This window comes from Delphinus delphis, chromosome 15, assembly GCF_949987515.2.
Source record: "Delphinus delphis chromosome 15, mDelDel1.2, whole genome shotgun sequence".
Classification (NCBI taxonomy): Eukaryota; Metazoa; Chordata; class Mammalia; order Artiodactyla; family Delphinidae; genus Delphinus; species Delphinus delphis.
The window spans coordinates 52,801,321-52,820,571 of record NC_082697.1 but is presented as its reverse complement, the minus strand read 5'-3'; the positions used below and the strand labels follow the sequence as shown (position 1 = coordinate 52,820,571).

At 53.7% G+C, this 19,251-nt stretch overlaps 2 protein-coding genes across 6 annotated transcripts in view; one reads left to right on the top strand and one right to left on the bottom strand.

Moving 5' to 3' along the window:
* Positions 1–15,742, top strand: part of ANKS3 (ankyrin repeat and sterile alpha motif domain containing 3) — a 30,432-nt gene extending 14,690 nt beyond the window's left edge. Inside the window, exons 6-17 of one of the 3 annotated variants that reach the window (XM_060031677.1) lie at positions 3,585–3,720; positions 7,338–7,496; positions 9,232–9,369; positions 9,881–9,990; positions 10,266–10,433; positions 12,635–12,759; positions 13,223–13,364; positions 13,732–13,904; positions 14,215–14,300; positions 14,765–14,848; positions 14,954–15,044; positions 15,138–15,742. In XM_060031677.1, coding sequence (XP_059887660.1) covers positions 3,585–3,720; positions 7,338–7,496; positions 9,232–9,369; positions 9,881–9,990; positions 10,266–10,433; positions 12,635–12,759; positions 13,223–13,364; positions 13,732–13,904; positions 14,215–14,300; positions 14,765–14,848; positions 14,954–15,033 — 1,401 coding nt within the window. In that variant the 3' untranslated portion in view covers positions 15,034–15,044; positions 15,138–15,742. Of the gene's footprint in view, positions 1–3,584; positions 3,721–7,337; positions 7,497–9,231; positions 9,448–9,880; positions 9,991–10,265; positions 10,434–12,634; positions 12,760–13,222; positions 13,365–13,731; positions 13,905–14,214; positions 14,301–14,764; positions 14,849–14,953; positions 15,045–15,117 lie in introns of all 3 variants that reach the window. The other 2 variants (XM_060031675.1, XM_060031676.1) reach the window with 2 other exon arrangements.
* On the bottom strand, positions 15,718–18,437 carry NUDT16L1 (nudix hydrolase 16 like 1). Of its 3 annotated transcripts, none has more exons than XM_060031679.1 (4): positions 18,240–18,437; positions 17,899–18,159; positions 16,936–17,158; positions 15,718–15,998 (listed from the first exon to the last, which is right to left on the bottom strand). In XM_060031679.1, exons 1-3 carry the CDS (start codon positions 18,390–18,392, stop codon positions 16,937–16,939), a joined length of 636 nt encoding a protein of 211 aa, XP_059887662.1. In that variant the 5' UTR covers positions 18,393–18,437; the 3' UTR covers positions 15,718–15,998; position 16,936. The 3 variants fall into 3 exon arrangements, with proteins under 3 accessions (XP_059887662.1, XP_059887661.1, XP_059887663.1); XM_060031678.1 differs by having other exon boundaries at positions 15,718–16,003; positions 18,240–18,436; XM_060031680.1 differs by lacking the exon at positions 15,718–15,998 and having other exon boundaries at positions 16,942–17,158; positions 17,828–18,159.
* Positions 18,438–19,251: the final 814 nt, after the last annotated feature.

Here is a 19,251-nt window from a genome sequence, read left to right as displayed (position 1 = left end):
ATCATGTTCTTCTCTAGTTACATATTATGTACATTATAAAATAGAAGAACAAAAAAAATTAAAGGATAAATAAATTGATGGAAATTCTAATATTTTCTTCCCTCTCCTTTGGAGCTTTCTTGTTGTCAGTTCTGTTTTCTTCCTCACTAAGGAATAGTGTTACTACTCTTTTTTCCCTTTAGTATAATCTGAAGTTGAAGTCTTCCAGGCTTAAAAATAGATATTAGTGGGGCTTCCCTGGTGGCGCAGTGGTAGAGAGTCCGCCTGCTGATGCAGGGGACACGGGTTCGTGCCCCAGTCCGGGAAGATCTCACATGCCGCGGAGCGGCTGGGCCTGTGAGCCATGGTCGCTAAGCCTGCGCATCTGGAGCCTGTGCTCCGCAACGGGAGAGGCCACAACAGTGAGAGGCCCGCGTACTGCAAAAAAAAAAAAAAAGATATTAGTTAAAATCCTTCAGGGACTTCCCTGGCAGTCTAGTGGTTAAGACTCCATGCTTCCAATGCAGGGGGTGCGGGTTCGATCCCTGGTCTAGGAACTAAGAAGACCCTACAAGCCCCATGGCGTAGCCAGAAAAAAGAAAAAATCCTTCAGTAAAGATGGTATTGTTTTTCTGGTTGAAACCTTTGGGTCCTTCTATCAAACTGAAACTAGAAATTATCTTTTTTTCAGCTTTATTGAGATATAATTGATATACATCACTGTTTAAGGTGTACAGCATAATTATTTGATCTCTGTATATCATGAAATGCTTACCACAATAAGTTTAGTTTATATCCATGATCTCATATAGATACAAATATCTATATACATATGTCTCCTTGTGATGATAACTCTTTGGATTTACTCTCTTAACAACTTTCCTATATAACACATAGCAGTGTTAACCGTGGTCATAATGTTGTACATTACATCCCTAGTTTCTACTTACAACTGGAAGTTTGTGCCTTTTTAAAATTTTTCATTGAGATGTAGTTGGTGTACAATATTATATGTTACAGGTATACAACATAGTGATTCACAATTTTTTAAGGTTATACTGCATTTAGGGACTTCCCTGGCAGTCCAGTAGTTAGGACTCCGTCCTTCCACTGCCGGGGACCCCGCTTCAATCGCTGGTCAGAGAACTAATATCCCGCAAGCTGCGATGTGTAGCCAAAAAAAACTAAAAAGTTATATCCATTTATAGTTATATTGGTTATATTCCCTGTTTGTACAATATATCCTTGTAGCTTATTTATTTTTACGTAATAGTTTGTACCTCTTAATCCCCTACCCCTATTTTGCCCCTCCCCCCAGGATGTTGTGCCTTTTGGCCACCTTCATCCAATTTTCCCTCCTGCCACTCCCCTGAAATGATCTTTTAAGGCTGAAGGTTTCATTGCTGATTTCTAACCAGAGCTCTGGAAAGTTGGGGATTATAGAAAGTAAAGCTCAATTAGGCTCTTGTACAAATGTGGTTTTTTTCCTACGAGAGGGAAGTGTGATAATCACCTTCTGTACTGGGCTCAATCAAGACTGTCAGTTGATCATAGTTTTCTAAAATAGGGTAAAAAAAGTACATATGTAAATATTTACTATACAAGCGATATATACTTGCTATAAAAGAATTAGAAAGTATATTTAAGCAAACCGAAAGCAAAAATCACTCATAATACCATCACCCAGAGATAGCACACATTAACATATTGTTGAGTGTCTTAGTTTTTTTTTTTTTTTTTTTTTTTTCCGCACCGTGCAGCTTATGGGATCTTAGTTCCTCAACCAGGGATCGAACCCAGGTCCACGGCACTGAAAGCCCGAGTCTTAATCACTGGACTGCGAGGGAATTCTCAAGTATCCTAGTTTTTTATGGATAAATATTTTAAGTCAAAGTGGAATTCCATTATACAGAATGTTTTGTAATATGCTTTTTTTTCTTAACGATGTCTTGTGCACACCTGCCTGGGTTTGTACGTACACTTGGCCCCGTCACGTAAGTGGGTGGGTGGTGTTCCATTTTATGTGTTCTCACTTATTTCACTAATCCCCTAGTGAACTAGTTCTTTTCAGTTCTCACTATGCTAAATGCTTCAGGGAAGATCCTAAATGTGAGTGTATATCCTTCATTATTTCCTGAGGTTAAATTCCCAGAAGTGGAATTTCTGGGTCATAGGGCATGCACACTTTTCAGGTTTCAACTATCTCTTGCTGATTTGCCCTCCAGAGCACGGGCTTATAGTCCCACCATCAACTACGAGGCTGCATGGTTGAAGCTTTCAAAATGGAAAGCTTATTGGGGTTTTCCAGTTTTCAAAAGTAAACGTGCTGGGCTTCTCTGGTGGCGCAGTGGTTGAGAGTCCGCCTGCCGATGCAGGGGACACGGGTTCGTGCCCCGGTCTGGGAAGATCCCACATGCCACGGAGCGGCTAGGCCCGTGAGCCATGGCCGCTGAGCCTGCATGTCCGGAGCCTGTGCTCCACAACGGGAGAGGCCCCAACAGTGAGAGGCCCGCCTACCGCAAAAAAAAAAAAAAAAAGTAAACGTGCTCATAGTAGTAAATTTAGAAAATATAGAAGATTAGGAAGATGTGAAAAATCCCCATTATCTTACTGCTTAAAAATAATACTAACAGTTTGGGCATATCTCCTTCCAGTATTACTTTCTGTATACTTTTTTGTTTTGTCGCAGTTGTAATGTATATATACAGTTTTGTATCGTGGTCCTTTTTAAATCTTGGTTATAATTTTGTTATTTGTAAATACCAGCACTTATGGCAGTAACATAGCTGACTCTCCACCCCCCTGAGCACTTAAGTTGTCTCTGGGTTTTTGTTATTGCAGATATGTGGTGTGGAAGTGGAACTGTTGTGTTGAAGACGATAAGTACTTTTTAGGGCTTTGGGTAAAAGTTACCAAATTCTGTTTCAGAAGGGTGGTGCTCCCAATCTGATTATGGTTTTTAAAGGCTGGCCCTCCAGTGAATCTGTTGTCTCCAGTTTTCTCTGTGTGAAGAGAGGTGCAGTGAGTGGGACACATGCTCCCCATTCAGTGTGTGTCTGCAGTGTCAGAGCCAGCCAGGTGCCTCCGACTCTTGTCACTAAGAAGCGCCTTCCCGGGGCTGCCCTGGTGGTGCAGTGGTTAAGAATCTGCCTACCAATGCAGGGGAGATGGGTTCGAGCCCGGGTCTGGGAAGATCCCACATGCTGCGGAGCAACTAACCCCGTGCACCACAACTACTGAGCCGGCGCTCTAGAGCCCATGAGCCACAACTACTGAGCCCATGTGCCACAACTACTGAAGCCTGTGCACCTAGGGCCCATGCTCCACAGCAAGAGAAGCCACCTTAATGAGAGGCCTGCGCACTGCAACAAAGAGTAGCCCCCACTCGCTGCAACTAAAAAGAAAGCCTGTGCAGCAACGATGACCCAACGCAGCCATAGATAGATAGATAGATAGATAGATAGATAGATTGCCTTCCCCACTTTCTCGCAGGAAGGCTTGTCAGGAAGATGCCGGCGCCCTCCCTCTCCTCCAGGGTCTGCAGCCCCGAAGCGAGGCTGCTTTGTGGGCGAGGTTCCTAACTCTTCTTTCACAAACTTTCACAGGGAGTCAAAGTGGACACAAGAGACCACAGTGGAGCCACAGCCCGGATGCTGGCCAAGCAGTATGGACACATGAAGATTGTGGGGCTGATAGACGCTCACTCACCTTCTCTGCCTAAGAGCCTCTACCGGAGCCCAGGTACCTGCATCTGCGGCCAGGCCTCTGCTGGCGTCCCCTCCTCCCCTTTGGCTCCTGGAGCCTGGCCAGGACCCGGGCTGAGGGGAGAGGGTGTAGAATGTAGGGTGGGACTGCCAGGCTGAGGATGGGAAGGACAGGGAGGAGGAGGGCAGCTCACAGAGGGGATCGCTCTGGTTTTTGTTTCTTGACTTTGCTTGTGCTGTTTGTTGCCATGCAGATGTTTTAATTCTTTTTTTTTTTTTTTTTTTTTTTTTTTTTTTGCGGTACGCGGGCCTCTCACTGTTGTGGCCTCTCCCGTTGCGGAGCACAGGCTCCAGATGCGCAGGCTTAGCGACCATGGCTCACAGGCCCAGCCGCTCCGCGGCATGTGAGATCTTCCCGGACTGGGGCACGAACCCGTGTCCCCTGCATCGGCAGGCAGACTCTCAACCACTGCACCACCAGGGAAGCCCCAGATGTTTAAATTTTATGTAGTCAAATTCATCCATTTATTGCCTCTGGGTTCTAAGTCACAGAAAATCTTGCCCTATGCCCTGGTTGTACAACAAATTGCCCATGTTTTCCTCTAGTATGTGTATGGTTTCATTTCTCCATGTAGATCTCTGATCCATTCACAGTGTATTTTCACGGATGGTTTTTTCCAAACAGCTGCCCCGTTGTCCTAGCATCATGTGTTTAGAAGTCTATTTTTGACCTAGTGATCTTTACCGTATGTTCTGAATTTCTGTTTGCATTCAGGTCTGTTTCTGGACTGCCTGTTCTGTTCCACTGGACTCTGCACACACAGACCCACACTGTGTAAATGACAGAGGCTTTCTCTGACATGTTTTGCCACCTGGTGGGGCCGGCCCTCCTCGTGGCTTTCCTTCTCCAGTGTTTCCTGGCACTTGCTTTTCTGTGTGAACTTGAGCATCAACTTGTCTAGCTCCTTAAAAACAGCGTGCTGATATTTTTGTGACTGTGGCAAATGTACAAATGAACTGCTGTGTTGTTGAGTCGCCCTAGGACCAAGGGACGTCCTTTTGTTCAAGTGTACTTCCGTGTCTTGCAAGAGGGTTTTAAATTTTTCCTCAAATACATTTTGCATATACCTGAAGTTTATTCCTGAGGGTCTGATTTTTGTCATTGCTGTTGTAAACGCATTATCCCTCTTAATGCTGCCATCATAGCCTTGGACGGCTTGTTGTCTGTGCAGAGGAAGGCGGCTGCTGTCTGTCCACAGTTCTACCGCCTCCTGCCTTATTGAATTCTTTCATTGTCTGAATTCGTTTTATTTATCTGTTCTCTAGGGTTTTCCAGGTACACTGCCATAAAACCTGCAAATAGAGACAGATTTACTACTTTTTTCCTGATTTTTGTACCTCAGATTTCTTTGCTTTCATCGCACTCACTAATCCCTCTAGTTCCCTGTTGAATGAGGTGAGGTAATGGGCATTCACTTTGGCCCTGATCTTAGCAGAAATGCCACGTTAAGTATGATGCTGGCTTGGGACTTCCCTGGCAGTCCAGTGGTTAAGACTCCACACTTCTACTGCAGGGGGCGCGGGTTCGATTCCTGTTTGGGGAACTAAGAATCTGCGTGCTATGTGGTGCGGCCAAAAAATAAAAAATATAAATGAAAATAAAGAATAAAAAATAAATGTTTTGTTTTAAAAAAGTAAGATGCTGGCTTGCAGAGTAAAGTCTGCATATATGTTATCATGTTAAGAAAGTATTTATCATTTCCTGTATTCTTGAATGTTTTTATAGGATAAGTGCTGAATTTTGTCAAAGGTGTTTTCAACATCTATGGAGATGATTGTGAATTTTCTCCTTAGATCTATTAACACAGTATATTATGTTAATGAATTTCTTAATAATGAACCAACTTTACATTCTTGGCATAAATCCCACTTGGTGTACTCTTTTCTTAATGTGGTTCTAGATTCTGTTTGCTAATGTTGATTAATTTTGTATGGATATTCATAAGTGATGTTGGTCTGTGATTTTCTTTTGTCTATCTTTATCAGTTATAGGTCTCAATATTATACTTCATAAAAAGAACTGGAAAGTTTCCCTTCTTTTCTGTGCTCTAGAACAATTTATGTAGCATTGGTCCCATGTGGTCTTTTTTTTTTTTTTTTTTTTTGGTGGGGGTGCGTCGGGCCTTAGTTGCGTCACGTGGGATCTGTCATTGCAACACACGGGCTTCTCTCTAGTTGGGGTGCGTGGGCTCCAGGGCGTATAGGCTCTGTAGTTTGCAGCACGCAAGTGCGGGTTCAGTAGTTGAGGCGCATGGGCTTAGCTGCCCAGCAGCACATGGGATCTTAGTTCCCTGACCAGGGATCGAACCCGCATCCCCTGCATTGGAAGGCGGATTCTTTACCACTGGACCACCAGGGAAGCCCCCCATGTGGTCTTTGAAGGATTCCCTGTGAAACCATCTGCGCCTGGTCTTTACCCACGTCTCTCTTCTGTGTGGTGTGTTTCCTAGACCCACTAGTCTCTGTGCAGATTCTTGGGGTGAGTTCTGAGTCTCTGCTGGAGCGGGTGCTCGCCTCCTCCCGGGCATCAGGGATGCTGGCGTCTGTGGGGCTCCCTGCCACCTGGGCCATGTTGGGGTGTGGGGTTCGTGTGGTTCTGTCTGTTCTGCCAACTGTACGGGATCAAGGGGCCACGTCAGGAGGTTCAGATTTGTGGAGCCACCTTTTCCTTGGTTCCCCTGCCTAAACAGTTATTTTTTATGACTCCTTCAGCTTCTGGTTGGATAGACCCCAGTCTCCTCCTGGCGGCATGGATCCTGGAGTGTGAGGGAGGGGTCCACTTGGCATCACTGGCCTGGGCTTGGAAACTGGGCCAGTGACTCTTGCTTTTGGGCAGTGGCTGGGCTGGGCCTTCAGTTCATGTCTGAGTGAGCCTCTCCCTTCTTGGCCTCAGGACTGCTTTGTAACAGACACCATCACACAGGGGATACAGTGGTAATGAGGGGCTTCTCTGCATGTCTCCACCCCAGTTCACCAACTCCAAAGTGAGATCTTACCCAATGGGTGCCTTCTACAAATAAACCCCTGAATTTTGTCTTCTAGGTGTAATGAAATATGGAAAACAATGAAAAGCTATAAAATGCTGACAGCTGTGGGCACACTGAGCTCTTCAGCTCAGACGGGTCGTAAAACAGCACACAGAGCTGTCATGTGGCACTTGTTTCCTAAGAGATTGTTCAGGTTGAGAATATAAAATGGCTTAAGAAGTTGTGACTGCCGCTGCCATATGTTTATGAAGAGATGGATCTTACTTGTCACCTCAGCTTAGAACAGAATGTATTTCTAACTGTTAACATACTTTCATGTTGTAAAAAATTCTGGAAACTCAGCGAGAGGGATGAGTTGGATCTGCTCACCATACTTAGCAGCTTTACTCCTCCCCCCCCCGCCCCCTGCCCCATGTCCCTGTGGCCCATCTGAGCAGTGGACCCGCCCATTGTGGCATTTCTTACAGGTGACATCCTGGGAACACTTTTCTTAATTTAGGAAAAGGAAAAAAGCAATTACGATGATTTTTATTTCAGTTCATTATAAGGATTAGTAAATTAGTCCATCACTGAACATACTGTCTAAATTTTGGTGTTTGACCCACAGAAAAATACGAAGATCTGAGCTCTTCAGATGAATCCTGCCCTGTCCCTCAGAGACAGAGGCCCTGTCGGAAGAAGGGCCTCAGCATCCACGAGGGGCCGCGAGCCTTGGCCAGGCTCACAGCTATTGGACTCGGAGGCAGGATACAGCAGCCTTGCTATGGTTAGTGCCCCATGATCCCGGTGGCTTTGACACCATAGTCTAGGATTCTGTCTGAGAGAACGAGCAACTCTCAGGCTCCTGACGTGGGGGCTGCCTGGGCTGCCGGGTGGGAGCAGCAGCTCAAGGACTCAGAATCCATCACAGGGATGGAGACACATTAGTCAGTGTCTCGCTCTTGGGTTTTGGTTCGTCCTTTGAGTTTCCTTTCTGTTGGTTAAAACTACAAATAGAACATTCTCTCCTGTAGGAGAGATAACTGAGCTTGGATCCATTCCTCACGTGGGTGGGTCAGCCCAGCAGGGAGGACGTGACCGTTGAGTCCCCTTCCTGTCTCTGCCGCATCCCCTGGGGAGGACTCTGCCCTCGCACTCTTTTCTCAGGGTGTGGATTTGAGAACTGCCCACCAGACACCTGGTAGGCCAGAACCCTAGACCCTGAGTTTCCAGATGGCCTGAGTTTTTGTCAGACCGTCAGCTCCTGAGTGTTGAGTGCAGTGCTTTTGGGGAGCACAGGCGCTGAGTGCTTGGGGCGAGTTGGGCTTGACGCTGTCTCTCGTGCTGGCCTGAGTGACCAGACTCCAGTGTGGGTCTCACCCATCAGTGGCCAGGCCGCTGGTCTAGCGAGCAGCCCTCAGAACCCCCTCCCAGCCAGGAGACCATGTGAGGACTTGATTCCCTTCTCAGACCCTTGGAAGGGGTCCTGGCACTGGTTGGTAACCAGGCCTGCCTCCTCCCAGCATCCAGGGGGCTGACTGGTGAGCTGGTGCTGAAGGTGAGGACACGGGCGTCCGGTCTGGCAGCTGGGAGCTCGGGGCTCTGGGATGAGTAGCAGAGTCTGTTCCTTTGGAGAAGCCCAGGCCACCTGTCCTGCCTGAGCTGTGGCCGGGGCATAGGAAGGAGTGTTCACCAGCCTCTCAGCTCCGGCCTTTCAGGAGATTCTGTTTTTCTTCTTACACTGTGTGAAAGTTTAATTTTCTGTAAGTGCATATATGCTCTTTGCCAAAAGTTAAAAAACATTTTTGAATGATAAATAGCATGTGCTGATGTAAAAAATCTCTAACTTCAGAAAGGTATAAAGAAGAAAATAAGTTACCTGTGGTCCCACCAGCCAGGCTCTTTCATGCAAATACACGTACTTTCTGTGGGGCAGAGGCAGGGGCAAAGGCGGAATTAAACACTGGTTTGTGTTCCGCCTCTTCTTGTTTTCTCGCAGGCAGACATTCAGAGGTTATATAATTCACTGTCGCTGCCGTTAATGTTTAGCCAGGGCCTCTTACCTTCTTGTTCAGCTGGATCTTCTTGACTGGGGTTGACTGGCCCCTGTGCTGGAAAGTCGCAGGGGCCATGCAGGCCGGTGTGTGTATGAGAGTAGATGTTTCCAGCTGCGGGAACACCTTGTAGTATAGTTTTCCTTTGGCTCAGGAATTTGTAAATACAGCTTACTGTCTCCTACTTTGTCCTCTTGGCAAAGCAACAGCGTGGCGTGATAGGCCGCCACTGCCAGGCCTGGCTCCACGTGCACCCGCTGCTGGGCACAAGCCGGTCACTAACCCCTTGGAGCCTGTTTCCTCATTTGCAGACGGCACAGCTCTGTCCAGGTTACCGTGGCGAGTAGAGAATGCTGTCCTGGGGCTCCCCTCGCCGAGATCCCTCTGAGGTGGTGGTTGTGTGTGGAAGGAAGAACTCGTCCTTCCTTATGCATGCGTGTGGATTTACATGCCCTATTCTGTCCACAGAACAGATGCCTCCACGGGGCTACGTCACCTTCAACAGCAGCGATGAGAACCCCCTGGAAGAGGGGGGCCTCTGCTACAGGGACGTCACCTCCCCCATCAATGAGCGGGATGTGGAGAGCAGCAGCAGCAGCAGCCGGGGTACGCACACCCCCCCGCCACCAGTCCAGCTGGGCCGTGGCCCTGTGATGGGTCCATCTGGCAGAGGAGAGGGTGAAGGTTAGAGAAGGTTCTGGCTGTTGTGAGGAGAGTCATAATCTGGCGTGGGGACAGGTGAGGAGACTTCTCACCCAGGGTCTCTGAGCAGGATCTGGGAGTCAGTCCAGACAGACAGGCTTAGTCTCTTGACTGGTAAGTCCTTAGGAAATGTCTTCGTATGTTATGTGCATCGTCCATTCCACAGCTGTTTACCGAGTGTCCTGTGTGCCAAGCACTGGCTAGATGCTTGCATTTATCGGTGAACAGAGCAGACAAACCCTGCCGAGCCTAGAGAGGAAGGGCCTGGCCTGGCAGTCGGCGTGAAGCAGAAGCAAACAGTGAACGATTGGAGGGGCCGGGGAGCGCTGTGGCTGAAGCCGCTCGGGGACAGGGCTCTGGGGAGTCGCCATGGGCGAGGCCTGTGGTCAGGCGTCCTCATCTTCGCCATTGTCAGAAGAGCACGCCTTCTGTGCCCACCTCGGGGCCGCGCGGAGCAGCAGCAGCAGTGAGGGCCTGGCCCGGGCCCCGGAACTCAGCAGCGAGGCCTCCCTGGAGAGCAACGAGGTGACCCTCCCCCCCTCCTCCCCCTCCCCCGGCGTCGTGGGGGCTGCCTAGCAGTTCACTTGAGGTGAGCGTGTCCATGCAGTGCCACGGGGGCCGCCACCGGGGAGGCCTCTGGCAGGCGGGGGAGTTACGGGAAGTTTCAGACCTTCCCCACCGTGAGGGGAGCGTGCAGAGGAAGCCACATACACTGGCGGTGGGGCAGGGAGCAGAGCTTGGATGCAGCATGTCAGCTGCCAGCCCCCGCAGTTGCTTTAAACACACACCTCTCACCACAGGATTCGGATCATGCGCGGAAAAGCTCGGTTCGCAAACAAACTAAAAGCTACGTGAAGACCAAGAATCGTTACAGCAGCAGCGACAGCCAGTGGCCTCCTGGCACCGGGACTTCCTGTGCCCCAAGATTGATCCCCCAGACTGACAGGTCCCCCTACTCAGGACCCCAGGTAAGACCGTGGGGCTTCTTGTGATTTGTGAGGCAGTTATTTGTACTTCCCATGGGGCTGGCACTGTTGAGAGAAAAGAGTGGGGTGGTTTTCTCCACACGACCTAGAAAGCTACTCGGGCTGAGAGGATTCCTAATGGTGAGAGGAGCCAGTTGCCGGGCTTCTGTTCATTCCTTTCCATGGAGGGATCCGTCTCTCCCCCTGGTTTCCATGCTCAGCTCAGCCTCCCTGAGCCTGGGGAGGAGAAACACAGGACCAGCATCACAGAACTGCTTTCAGGTGACAGTGACAAGCTGCATGGGAAGCAGAGGCAAAGTGGCACTTAGTCGGGACTTAATGAGAATTGCTGCCTTTCTCATCGTGGCTGCTCTGATTGGGCAGTTTGTCCAGGATTACAGGTACAACAGCAGCGCCACTGCCTAGTGTGTTCTCCCACCCTCTGCGGGCATAAGTGGTACAGAGGTGGAAGAGAGGTCAGCATTTGCCATTTATTAAAGTCACAGCTCTGCTCTTCACTAAAAGCCTGTGATTTTGCTGGTTTCTCCTCGCAGCCCCTCTGGCGAGCTTTCTCCAGCGCCTGTGTTCCCAGGCTCGGTGAGCAGCTGACCTCTCCATACCTTAAACACATGCCGATTGGAGCCTTTAAATCAGCTTCTTTAAATATGTTCCAAGATTTGGTGTATGTGCTTGGCAGAGGAGCCGGTGGGGCGAAGCTACCTGCTTCTGGGTCGGGGTTTCCTACGTAGCAGAGCAGCTCCGTCACTGCCATCTCCTGAAAGTCAGCCCTTGACACAGGGTTTGTAAAACAGAAACAAAGAAAGGAATAAAATATGTTCCAAGAGCTAAAGGAAACCATGTCTAAATACAGAATATCAATAAAGTGATAGAAATAAAAATGAACCAAATAGAAATTCTGGAACTGAAAGTACAATAACTGAGATGAAAATTTTACTAGAGGGGCTCAACAGCAGGTTTGAGCACACAGAAGAGAGAACCAGAAGACTTAATATAGATCACTTGAGGTTATCCAATCCGATAAAGAAGAATGAGGAAAAATGAACAGAAACCTGTGAGACACCAGCAAGTGTAACAGCGTGCACGTAATGGTGTTCCTGGGGAGGAGGGAGGGAAAAGTAGAAAAAATGTTTTAAAATAGCCAAATCTTATCAGGGGAAATGAAAAGACTGCTGTCCACTGCACAGTCTGTGGGGCCAAGGCAGAAGAAATCCTGGAGAAACATCTAAAGGTGCGAGAATGCAAGTTAAGAAAAAATAATCTCTCAGATACTGGAAATTTTGATTTGGGGATCCAAGAACACGTCGATCTGGGGATCAAACTACCAGGCATTGGTACCTACAGCCTGGACCTCTACGTGGTGCTGGGGAGGCCAGGTTTCAGCATCGCAGGCAAGAAGTGCAGGGCAGGCTGCATTGTGACCAAACACAGAATTAGCGAAGAGGAGGCCCGGCACTGGTCCCATGGGATCATCCTTCCCCACCGTGAGGGGAGCGTGCAGAGGAAGCCGCATACACTGGCGGCTGCAAATAAATTCCCATTGCAAATAAATTCCCATTTCTATCCAAAAGGCCAAAAAAAAAGTTTTCAGTGAAAAAAAAAAAAAAAGCCAAATCTTCTCAGATTTGATCAAAAAATGAATCTGCACATCCAAGAAGCTGAATGAGCTCTAAGTTTGTTAAATTCAGAGCCACACCTGGACACATCACAATCAGAGTGTCACTAAACAAAGAATCTGGGAGCAAGAGACAAGTGACTCAGCACGTACAACGGGATCTCCAGACAATTAACAGCGTATTTCTCATCAGAAACCACAGGGACCAGAAGACATGGACGACATGTTAACCAACAGTGCAGCGTCCAGCAAAGACTGTCCCCCAGAGTGAAGGAAAAATGAAGAGTCCCGGGTCAGCAGAGACCGAGAGGAGCTGCTGCCGCAGACCTGCCACAGGGTGTGCTTGCTGCTGCAGTGAAGACACTGGTCCAGAGACGCCCTGCCTGCCCTGCCTGAGGACACACAGGGGGCAGCCCAGGCTCTCTGCCGAACTTGGGAGTCAGCAGAGCTCAGGACAGGCCAGGTGCTCAGCAGGAGAAAGGCAGCTCTGTGTGCAGCACAGGCCTTTTCCTGCCCCCACGTCTTCGTGGCCTGCCTGTCTTCTGACCTGCCCTGGCTCCTCACCCTCTAGGACCTTGCCACACTGCTGGAGCAGATTGGCTGCCTCAAATACCTGCAGGTGTTTGAGGAGCAGGACGTGGACCTCCGCATCTTTTTGACCCTCACTGAGAGCGACCTGAAGGAAATCGGCATCACGTGAGTCCCAAGGCCTCTGGCTACGATGCCCAGGAACCAGCTGAGGTGCAGCTCCCAGCATTTGGGTGGAGACCCTTCCTGTCCAGTGGCCAGCTTTCTCCCTGCTGTCAGCTGTCCACTTCTGCAGCTGCTCCCAGCTCAGGTGCAGGCAGCCTGGGTCCCGAGGCCCCGAGCTGGCCCAGCAGACACTGCTGTGCTCAGGGCACCCTGACATTTTCCACTGTCCACCTTTGAGAGCATCCCCAGCAGCCCCAGCTCCCTGTCTAGTGAAAGCAGCAGCCAGGCAGGGTGGGAAGGTCACGACTCCTTACGATGCTTTCTGTCTTCTGTCCCAGGATCCTGGGGGCTACTCTCCCCCTTCAAAGCTGGGATCTTTCTAGCAGACAGTCTTGGTAGAAGGACGGCCCACGGAACCTCCACATAGAGCAGGTGCTGATCCGTGTCCTCTCACTCCCTGCTGTAGGTTGTTTGGGCCCAAGAGAAAGATGACCTCTGCCATCGCCCGCTGGCACAGCAGCGCCCGCCCCCCCAGTGATGCCTTGGAGCTGGCCTACGCCGACCGGCTTGAAGCCGAGATGCAGGAGCTTGCCATCCAGCTGCACAAAGTAAGTAGAGAGCTGGGGCAGGGGACGTGCAGAGGACACAGAGTGGAGACAGATGCCCAGAATCAGCGGAGAGCAACAGCCAGGGCGGGTGACAGGACAGCGAGGCCAGGAAGCATCATGGCTTGGATGCAGTGGGGCGCACAGGTGGGCACAGGAGGGAGAAAGGGTGTCAGCAGCGCACACCACAGGGCTTGCAGGAAGGGGCCCAGGCCGGGGGGGCTCCAAGGTGGAGACAGGTCCCCCCAGGCCAGGAGAGGAGGAGGCAGTCTGACGGCGGAGATGGAACCTGGGGTGGGGGAACCCTGCCCGAGTGGTCATTCCCCACCCCCGAACCAGCCTGCTGCACCTGCTGCCTCTCCCGCTGCAGCGCTGTGAGGAGGTGGAGGCCATGCGGGGCCTGGTGTCACAGGAACAGGAGCTGCGGGCCGTGGTGGAAAGCTGCCTCCTGGAACAGGACGGCGCCCGCAAGGACGTCCATGCACAGTTGCAGGAGACCTGGGCCCTGGCCCGGGACGCTGCGCTTGTCCTGGACCAGCTGCAGTAAGTGGGTGTCCGAGCTGCCCCCGGGCCAGGGCCAGGCCAAGTCACTGTTTCCTCCAGATTCTTCCAAGAATGGGTTGTTTTCAGGGCCTCCTGGAGTCACCGCCACCCCAGTTTCATCTGGCTGTCCCTCCTTGCAGGGCAGACCAGGCAGCAGAGGGGCCCCGTGTGGGTCTTTTCTCTGCCCGGGCTGCACAGGCATAGGCTGGCAGGGCGCACAGGGCAGAGCCCCGCCTCACACTCTGGGAGAAGGGTGTCTGCGATCGCCTGGCCTCTCCCCTCACCAGCGATTGGTTCTCGTGTCCGGCAGAGCCTGTCAAGCTGAGCTGTCCGCCCGAGTGCAGCAGGATGAATCCCCGCTCGAGGCCATGCTGGGCCCAGGCCTCCCCACAGCTGGTAAGGAGAGCAGTGTCCTGGACCCAGAACAGGTAGACAGAGGGCAGGGACACCTCCCCAGGCTGGGTTTTACCACTTGTCTCAGTGCAGTTATCACACTGACACCACCCCACCCCAGATCCTCTCACGTGCCCAAGCCCATGTCCTCACTGTCCCTCCAGGTGGCCTTTGGGCCATGGCTGCCTCCACTGTCCAAGACCTCAAGTGACTTCTACAGCCCCTGGCTGGGCCCCCCCAGGGCATAGCCCAGTAGGCAGGGGCCCTCACACACATTCCTGGGGCTGAGCCCTGACCGGCGTCAGCGCTTTGCTCCACAAGTGGGAGGAGAACACTCTGATATAATGAGGGGGACGTATGGCACCAAAGGTTGGGGGAGGGGGCGTCCCTTGGTCGCAGTGGCTCAGGATGGAAAGGCAGGGCCCGTGAGCACAGACCCCAGGCCTACTCAGCTCTCTGCCCTGCAGACTCCAAAGGCTGGCAGGCCGCCTTGCAGGCCCTGAGCCTCCCTCAGCTGTCGGGAGCCCTGGAGGATCGAGTCCGGGAGATGGGTGAGTCCAGGGGGCCGGACAGCCCACCAGCCCTCAAGGTCATCCATTCCTGTGTCCTCGAGCCCTCCAGACTGCGAAGCAGTAACTGTCTGCCCCCATTCTCAGGGCGAGTGCTGTGCTTAGTGACCCAGAGCCTGGAGAAGCTGCAAGTGCTGAACGGGAAGGAGAACTGGCGGGAGCCTTAGCCAGGGGGACGGTGAGTGTTGTCCGTCCAGGACCTCGGCCCCAAGAGCAGGGCAGCTGTGCAGCCGAGCGAGCGCCCCCCTCAGTCTTCCCTTTCCCTTCTCAGAATCTGACGTGGGGTGACTGATCCACCCTGAAGCTGTGTGCCCAGAGGACAGGAGGCCAGCGAGCGGGCAGCTGCAGTGGCCAGGGCCAGAGGATCGGGCCCCAGGAGCAGCTGGCAGACAGGACGGGGCTGTGGCCGGTGCGAGGGCAGCAAGGCCCGCACTGAGGCAAGACGAGGGTCTGTTATCCAGACCGGGAGTGGGGCCCAGAGCAGGCAGGGCCTTGGGGAGAGCGTGTCCCCACACACCACAGGCGCCACACTGAGGTTCGCCCAGACAGGTGAGGACTGGGGCGGGGTGCCTGGGCAGCATATGTCATTTGCTGGAAAATAAAATTTAAGATTGGCTGGTGAGGGGTTCAGTTCTGGTCCCACGGCCTGAGGTACTGGCTGATAAACCACAGTAAGAGGAAAGCTGTGCCAGGGCCCTCGCCCAGAGCACCATGCTCAGGGCAGGACCAACTGGGTGATCCCTGCTGCCCCATCCCTCTGTTGCCTGTAGCTAGGGCCACCTTTGCATCAGAACCCCCATGATTCTACAAAGCTACCTGGAGAGCGAAGCAGGCCCCAGAAATAAGAGAGGAGCAAGTACAGGTGTTTTATTTACAGAGCAGAGTGTCCTTGCCCACATGTGCCAGCCACTTCGTCGAGGCTCTAAGATGGGACACCCAGGCTGGGCCGGGAGCATTGCTTTCCTTACCAGGCCAGCGCTGTGGAAACTGTGAGCTTCACTGAGGAGTCTTTCCAGACGTAGGGCCATAGGAGACCGCCAGTGGTGACCTTCCTGTCCTGTGGTGGCTCTCCTGTTGTCATTGTGCACGCTTGGCCAGTGCTGCCAGACTGCTTCCTGGAGGTGCCTGCAGGCTGTGCTGGGAACAGAGAGGGGAGGCTCTCAAAGGAAGCAGCAGTGGGCTCAGCCCAGGTGCCACCAGAGCCACCAGGATCAGGGAGAGGCATCACACTGTCAGTCTCAGTGAAGAAACCACCAGACCAGGCCCATGGCCCAGAAAAGTCCATGGCTGGCAGTGCCACAGTCAACACGGGGAGGTGGCTGGCACCCCCACCTGGGAGGGGAGGCCTGCATCAGCTCCACCTGAATGGTACCCAGAGCCCCGCTCTTATGCCCGGCCCCTGCCCTCAGGTCCCTGGGTGGCGGGGAAGGGGACACCCTCGTGCATCCACCCCTAGGCCTGTAGCCAGGACTGAAGAACACACAGAACAGCGGAGGCACAACTTTACTGTCCTTTCTCCAGCAGCTCCCTGTACACCTGGGCCCCACAGCCCTGACTGTTCGCAGGGACAGGGCCCAAGACAGAGCAGGTATAGCTGCTTTGAAAACTCACCACAAATAAAGCTAACAACCAAAATTAACAACATAACCTCCTATCCTGGGCTGGCGTTTCTCCAGACCCTGGGGCTGGCTCGGGGCAGGACGCAGGATGGAGTCAACCCAAAGTTGGCCTCCACAAGAACAAAACTGCCACGAGAACAAAGCAACTTCTCCAGGGTCCAAGTGCATGTGCACTTATCCACTGAAGCCATCAGGAAACACCTGGGGCTCCACCAGCCCACGACACGCACGCAGAGAGCTCGTTTTAGAGTGGGTGCACCCAGGCCACCACCCAGTAACTGCTCTGGGCAGTGGAGAAGAGGAGGTGCCCACTCCCCAACTCAGTCGGAATGGGTCAAGCACAGAACATGCTAGAAGACACACTCCCACAATGAGGCTGGAGGACCCAGCCTCAGCCCACGGGTACAGAGCGCCAGGGGGAGGGCGACAGACACAAGGCACAGGAGCAACCTCAGGAGGAAGATGGGAGCAGCTTCTCTAGGGCCTTCTTCTGCTTTTCTGTGGCCGCAGCCAAAGCTTCAGCCAGCTTTTCCTCGGGCATCATGTTGAGCACCTTGAGAGCAAAGAGGAGCTGGTACTTGGCTGTGCTGATGAAAGCGTTGCTCAGGAAGTTGGGAAAGCCACCGACTCGGTCCTTCTGGGTGTACAGTGGGACGCGCACGAGCCCCAGCACCTGCATGGAGAGGAGACCAGGATTGGGACCAGGCCCCCACACGGATGGCATGGCCTTGGCAGGAGGGGCTTGTGAGCAGCTAGGCCACGGGAAGGACAGCCAGGTTGCCAAGGACATAATGGGAGACCCAGGTAGGGTTGGGTGAGGTAGAAGCCAGCCAGCTCCCTTGGTGCGGTGCAGCCCCTCTCTTCCCCAAGCAAGTTTCAAGGCCATCCCCATGCACATCCCACTCTCAAGTCCCAGCCCTCAACCACTAGCAGGAAGCCCCACAGTCCACACCCCCATGCTCCCTCTTTCACCTGGTGAATCCCAAACACCCCAAGTGCCACTCCCAGTCTTCCAGACTATAAAACCCAGAAGTAGAGCCTTCATCCCTCACACCATGAGATTCCGGCCCATGAACCCAGACCTACAAGATCCCCTTTTTACTCTGCAGTTTCACACCTCCCGGAGCAGGCACCGCCCCTTCCCATCCTCCCACCGATCCCACTCCCCACTCCCAGGATTGGCAATGGCAGGCAGCAAGGCAGATGGAACACAGCCCCGAGGGAGCCCCAGCCCCGGCCCCCCTCCCACCCTACCCGACCCCTGGTCCCTCTCCCCACCCCGAAGCTGGAGACAGCGACACCCTCCCAAACTGTCCAGGGGACCCTCAGGGGGACGTGTTACCCATCGGTGCCTTCCGCGGGGCCAGAGCCAAACCCCGGGGCGGGGGGCGGGGCCCGAGCAGCGGCCCCCACCTCCAGGCCGTGATCCCGCGAGTGCACCGCGCTGATCTCCACAGCATGCAGCTGCTCCAGCGTCAGCTGCCGCGCGTACAGGTGCGCCACGACGCGGTGCGGGCCCTCGGTCAGGTGCGAGCTCAAGTAGTCGGCCTCCGTGAGGCGCAGGCAGCCCAGGCCCAGGCCCAGCACCCGATTCAGTCCGTCCTCCAGCGACCAGAAGCGCCGGTCCACGAAGCCCCCGGGGAAGCCCAGCAGTCCGTCGAAGCGCATCTGCATCTGCAAGGGAGCGCCGGGTCACGGGCGCAGGTCCGAGTGGCGTCCCGTACCCGCCCGCCCGCGTCCTCCCGCGTCCTCACCAGCACCGAGAAGCGCATGGGGATGCGGCCGAAGAGTTGCCCGGGGTTTGCGGCGTACAGCATGGCGTGGCACGAGTGGCTCCAGCCCGGCCCCAGACGCATCGCCTCCACCCGGCTGATCTGCTTCAGCTCCGGAACCGCCGCCGCCGACATCTTGGCACTACCCACCGCGACCCGTGCACCGCCCTTACGTGCATGCGCGGGCCCGCCCCCGCCGCGCCCGAGCAATCCGCGGACAGCCGCGCCCCTGGGCCCCGCCCCTCCGCCAATCGCTGACGCGCACCAGGGCAGAGCCCGTCACGGCTCTCCGACGCTCCGTTGCGGGGCGGAAGGGGCGGGCACAAAGGGAATGGCTGCGGGCGCCCCAGCCGTCACCCAATAGCCGCGCACCCCGAGCGGGCCCCGCCCACGACCCTCGAAAACCACAGAGCCCAGGATGCAACGCGACAGCCGAGCTCGCAGGAGTGGGGCGTGGACTTCGGGTCCTCGGGCGCGCGGCGCTTGCGGGGTGGGGGCGGTGCTTGCGGAGTCAGGGTTCAGACTACCCGCCCCGAAGAGGGCAGGAGAAGCCCCAGCGATCTCTTTGCCCTCGGCCCTCCCCCAGCGCCTGCCTGGGAGCACCGCCCCGCGGGCTTCCCACCGCCAGCTCCAGGTCTGGCCGGCTCCAGCTTCTGGACGCGAGGGCGCCTCCTGCTTCCCCCAAGGGGCTCAGCTGAGCCCTGGGATCAGAGGACACAACCCTCCCCTGCACGCACGCCAGCCCCATCGTTCTGCAGCCGGCTAAGCACTGGAATCCAAGGTCACTGCTGGTCTGCCTGACTAGAAGAGCAGGAAAGCAGAGTCTGGCAAAGCTCCAACTGCCCTCACAGTACAAGTCCACACCCAGCACTGAACTGGGTGCATGGTGAGGAGTTCTGGGGCTCCCTAAGCCCAGCCTGCTGGGGCAGAAGTGATTTAAATCCCGGGGCAGGGAGCTTCCCAGCCCAGCGCACCAAGTACCCTGCCTGTCAGA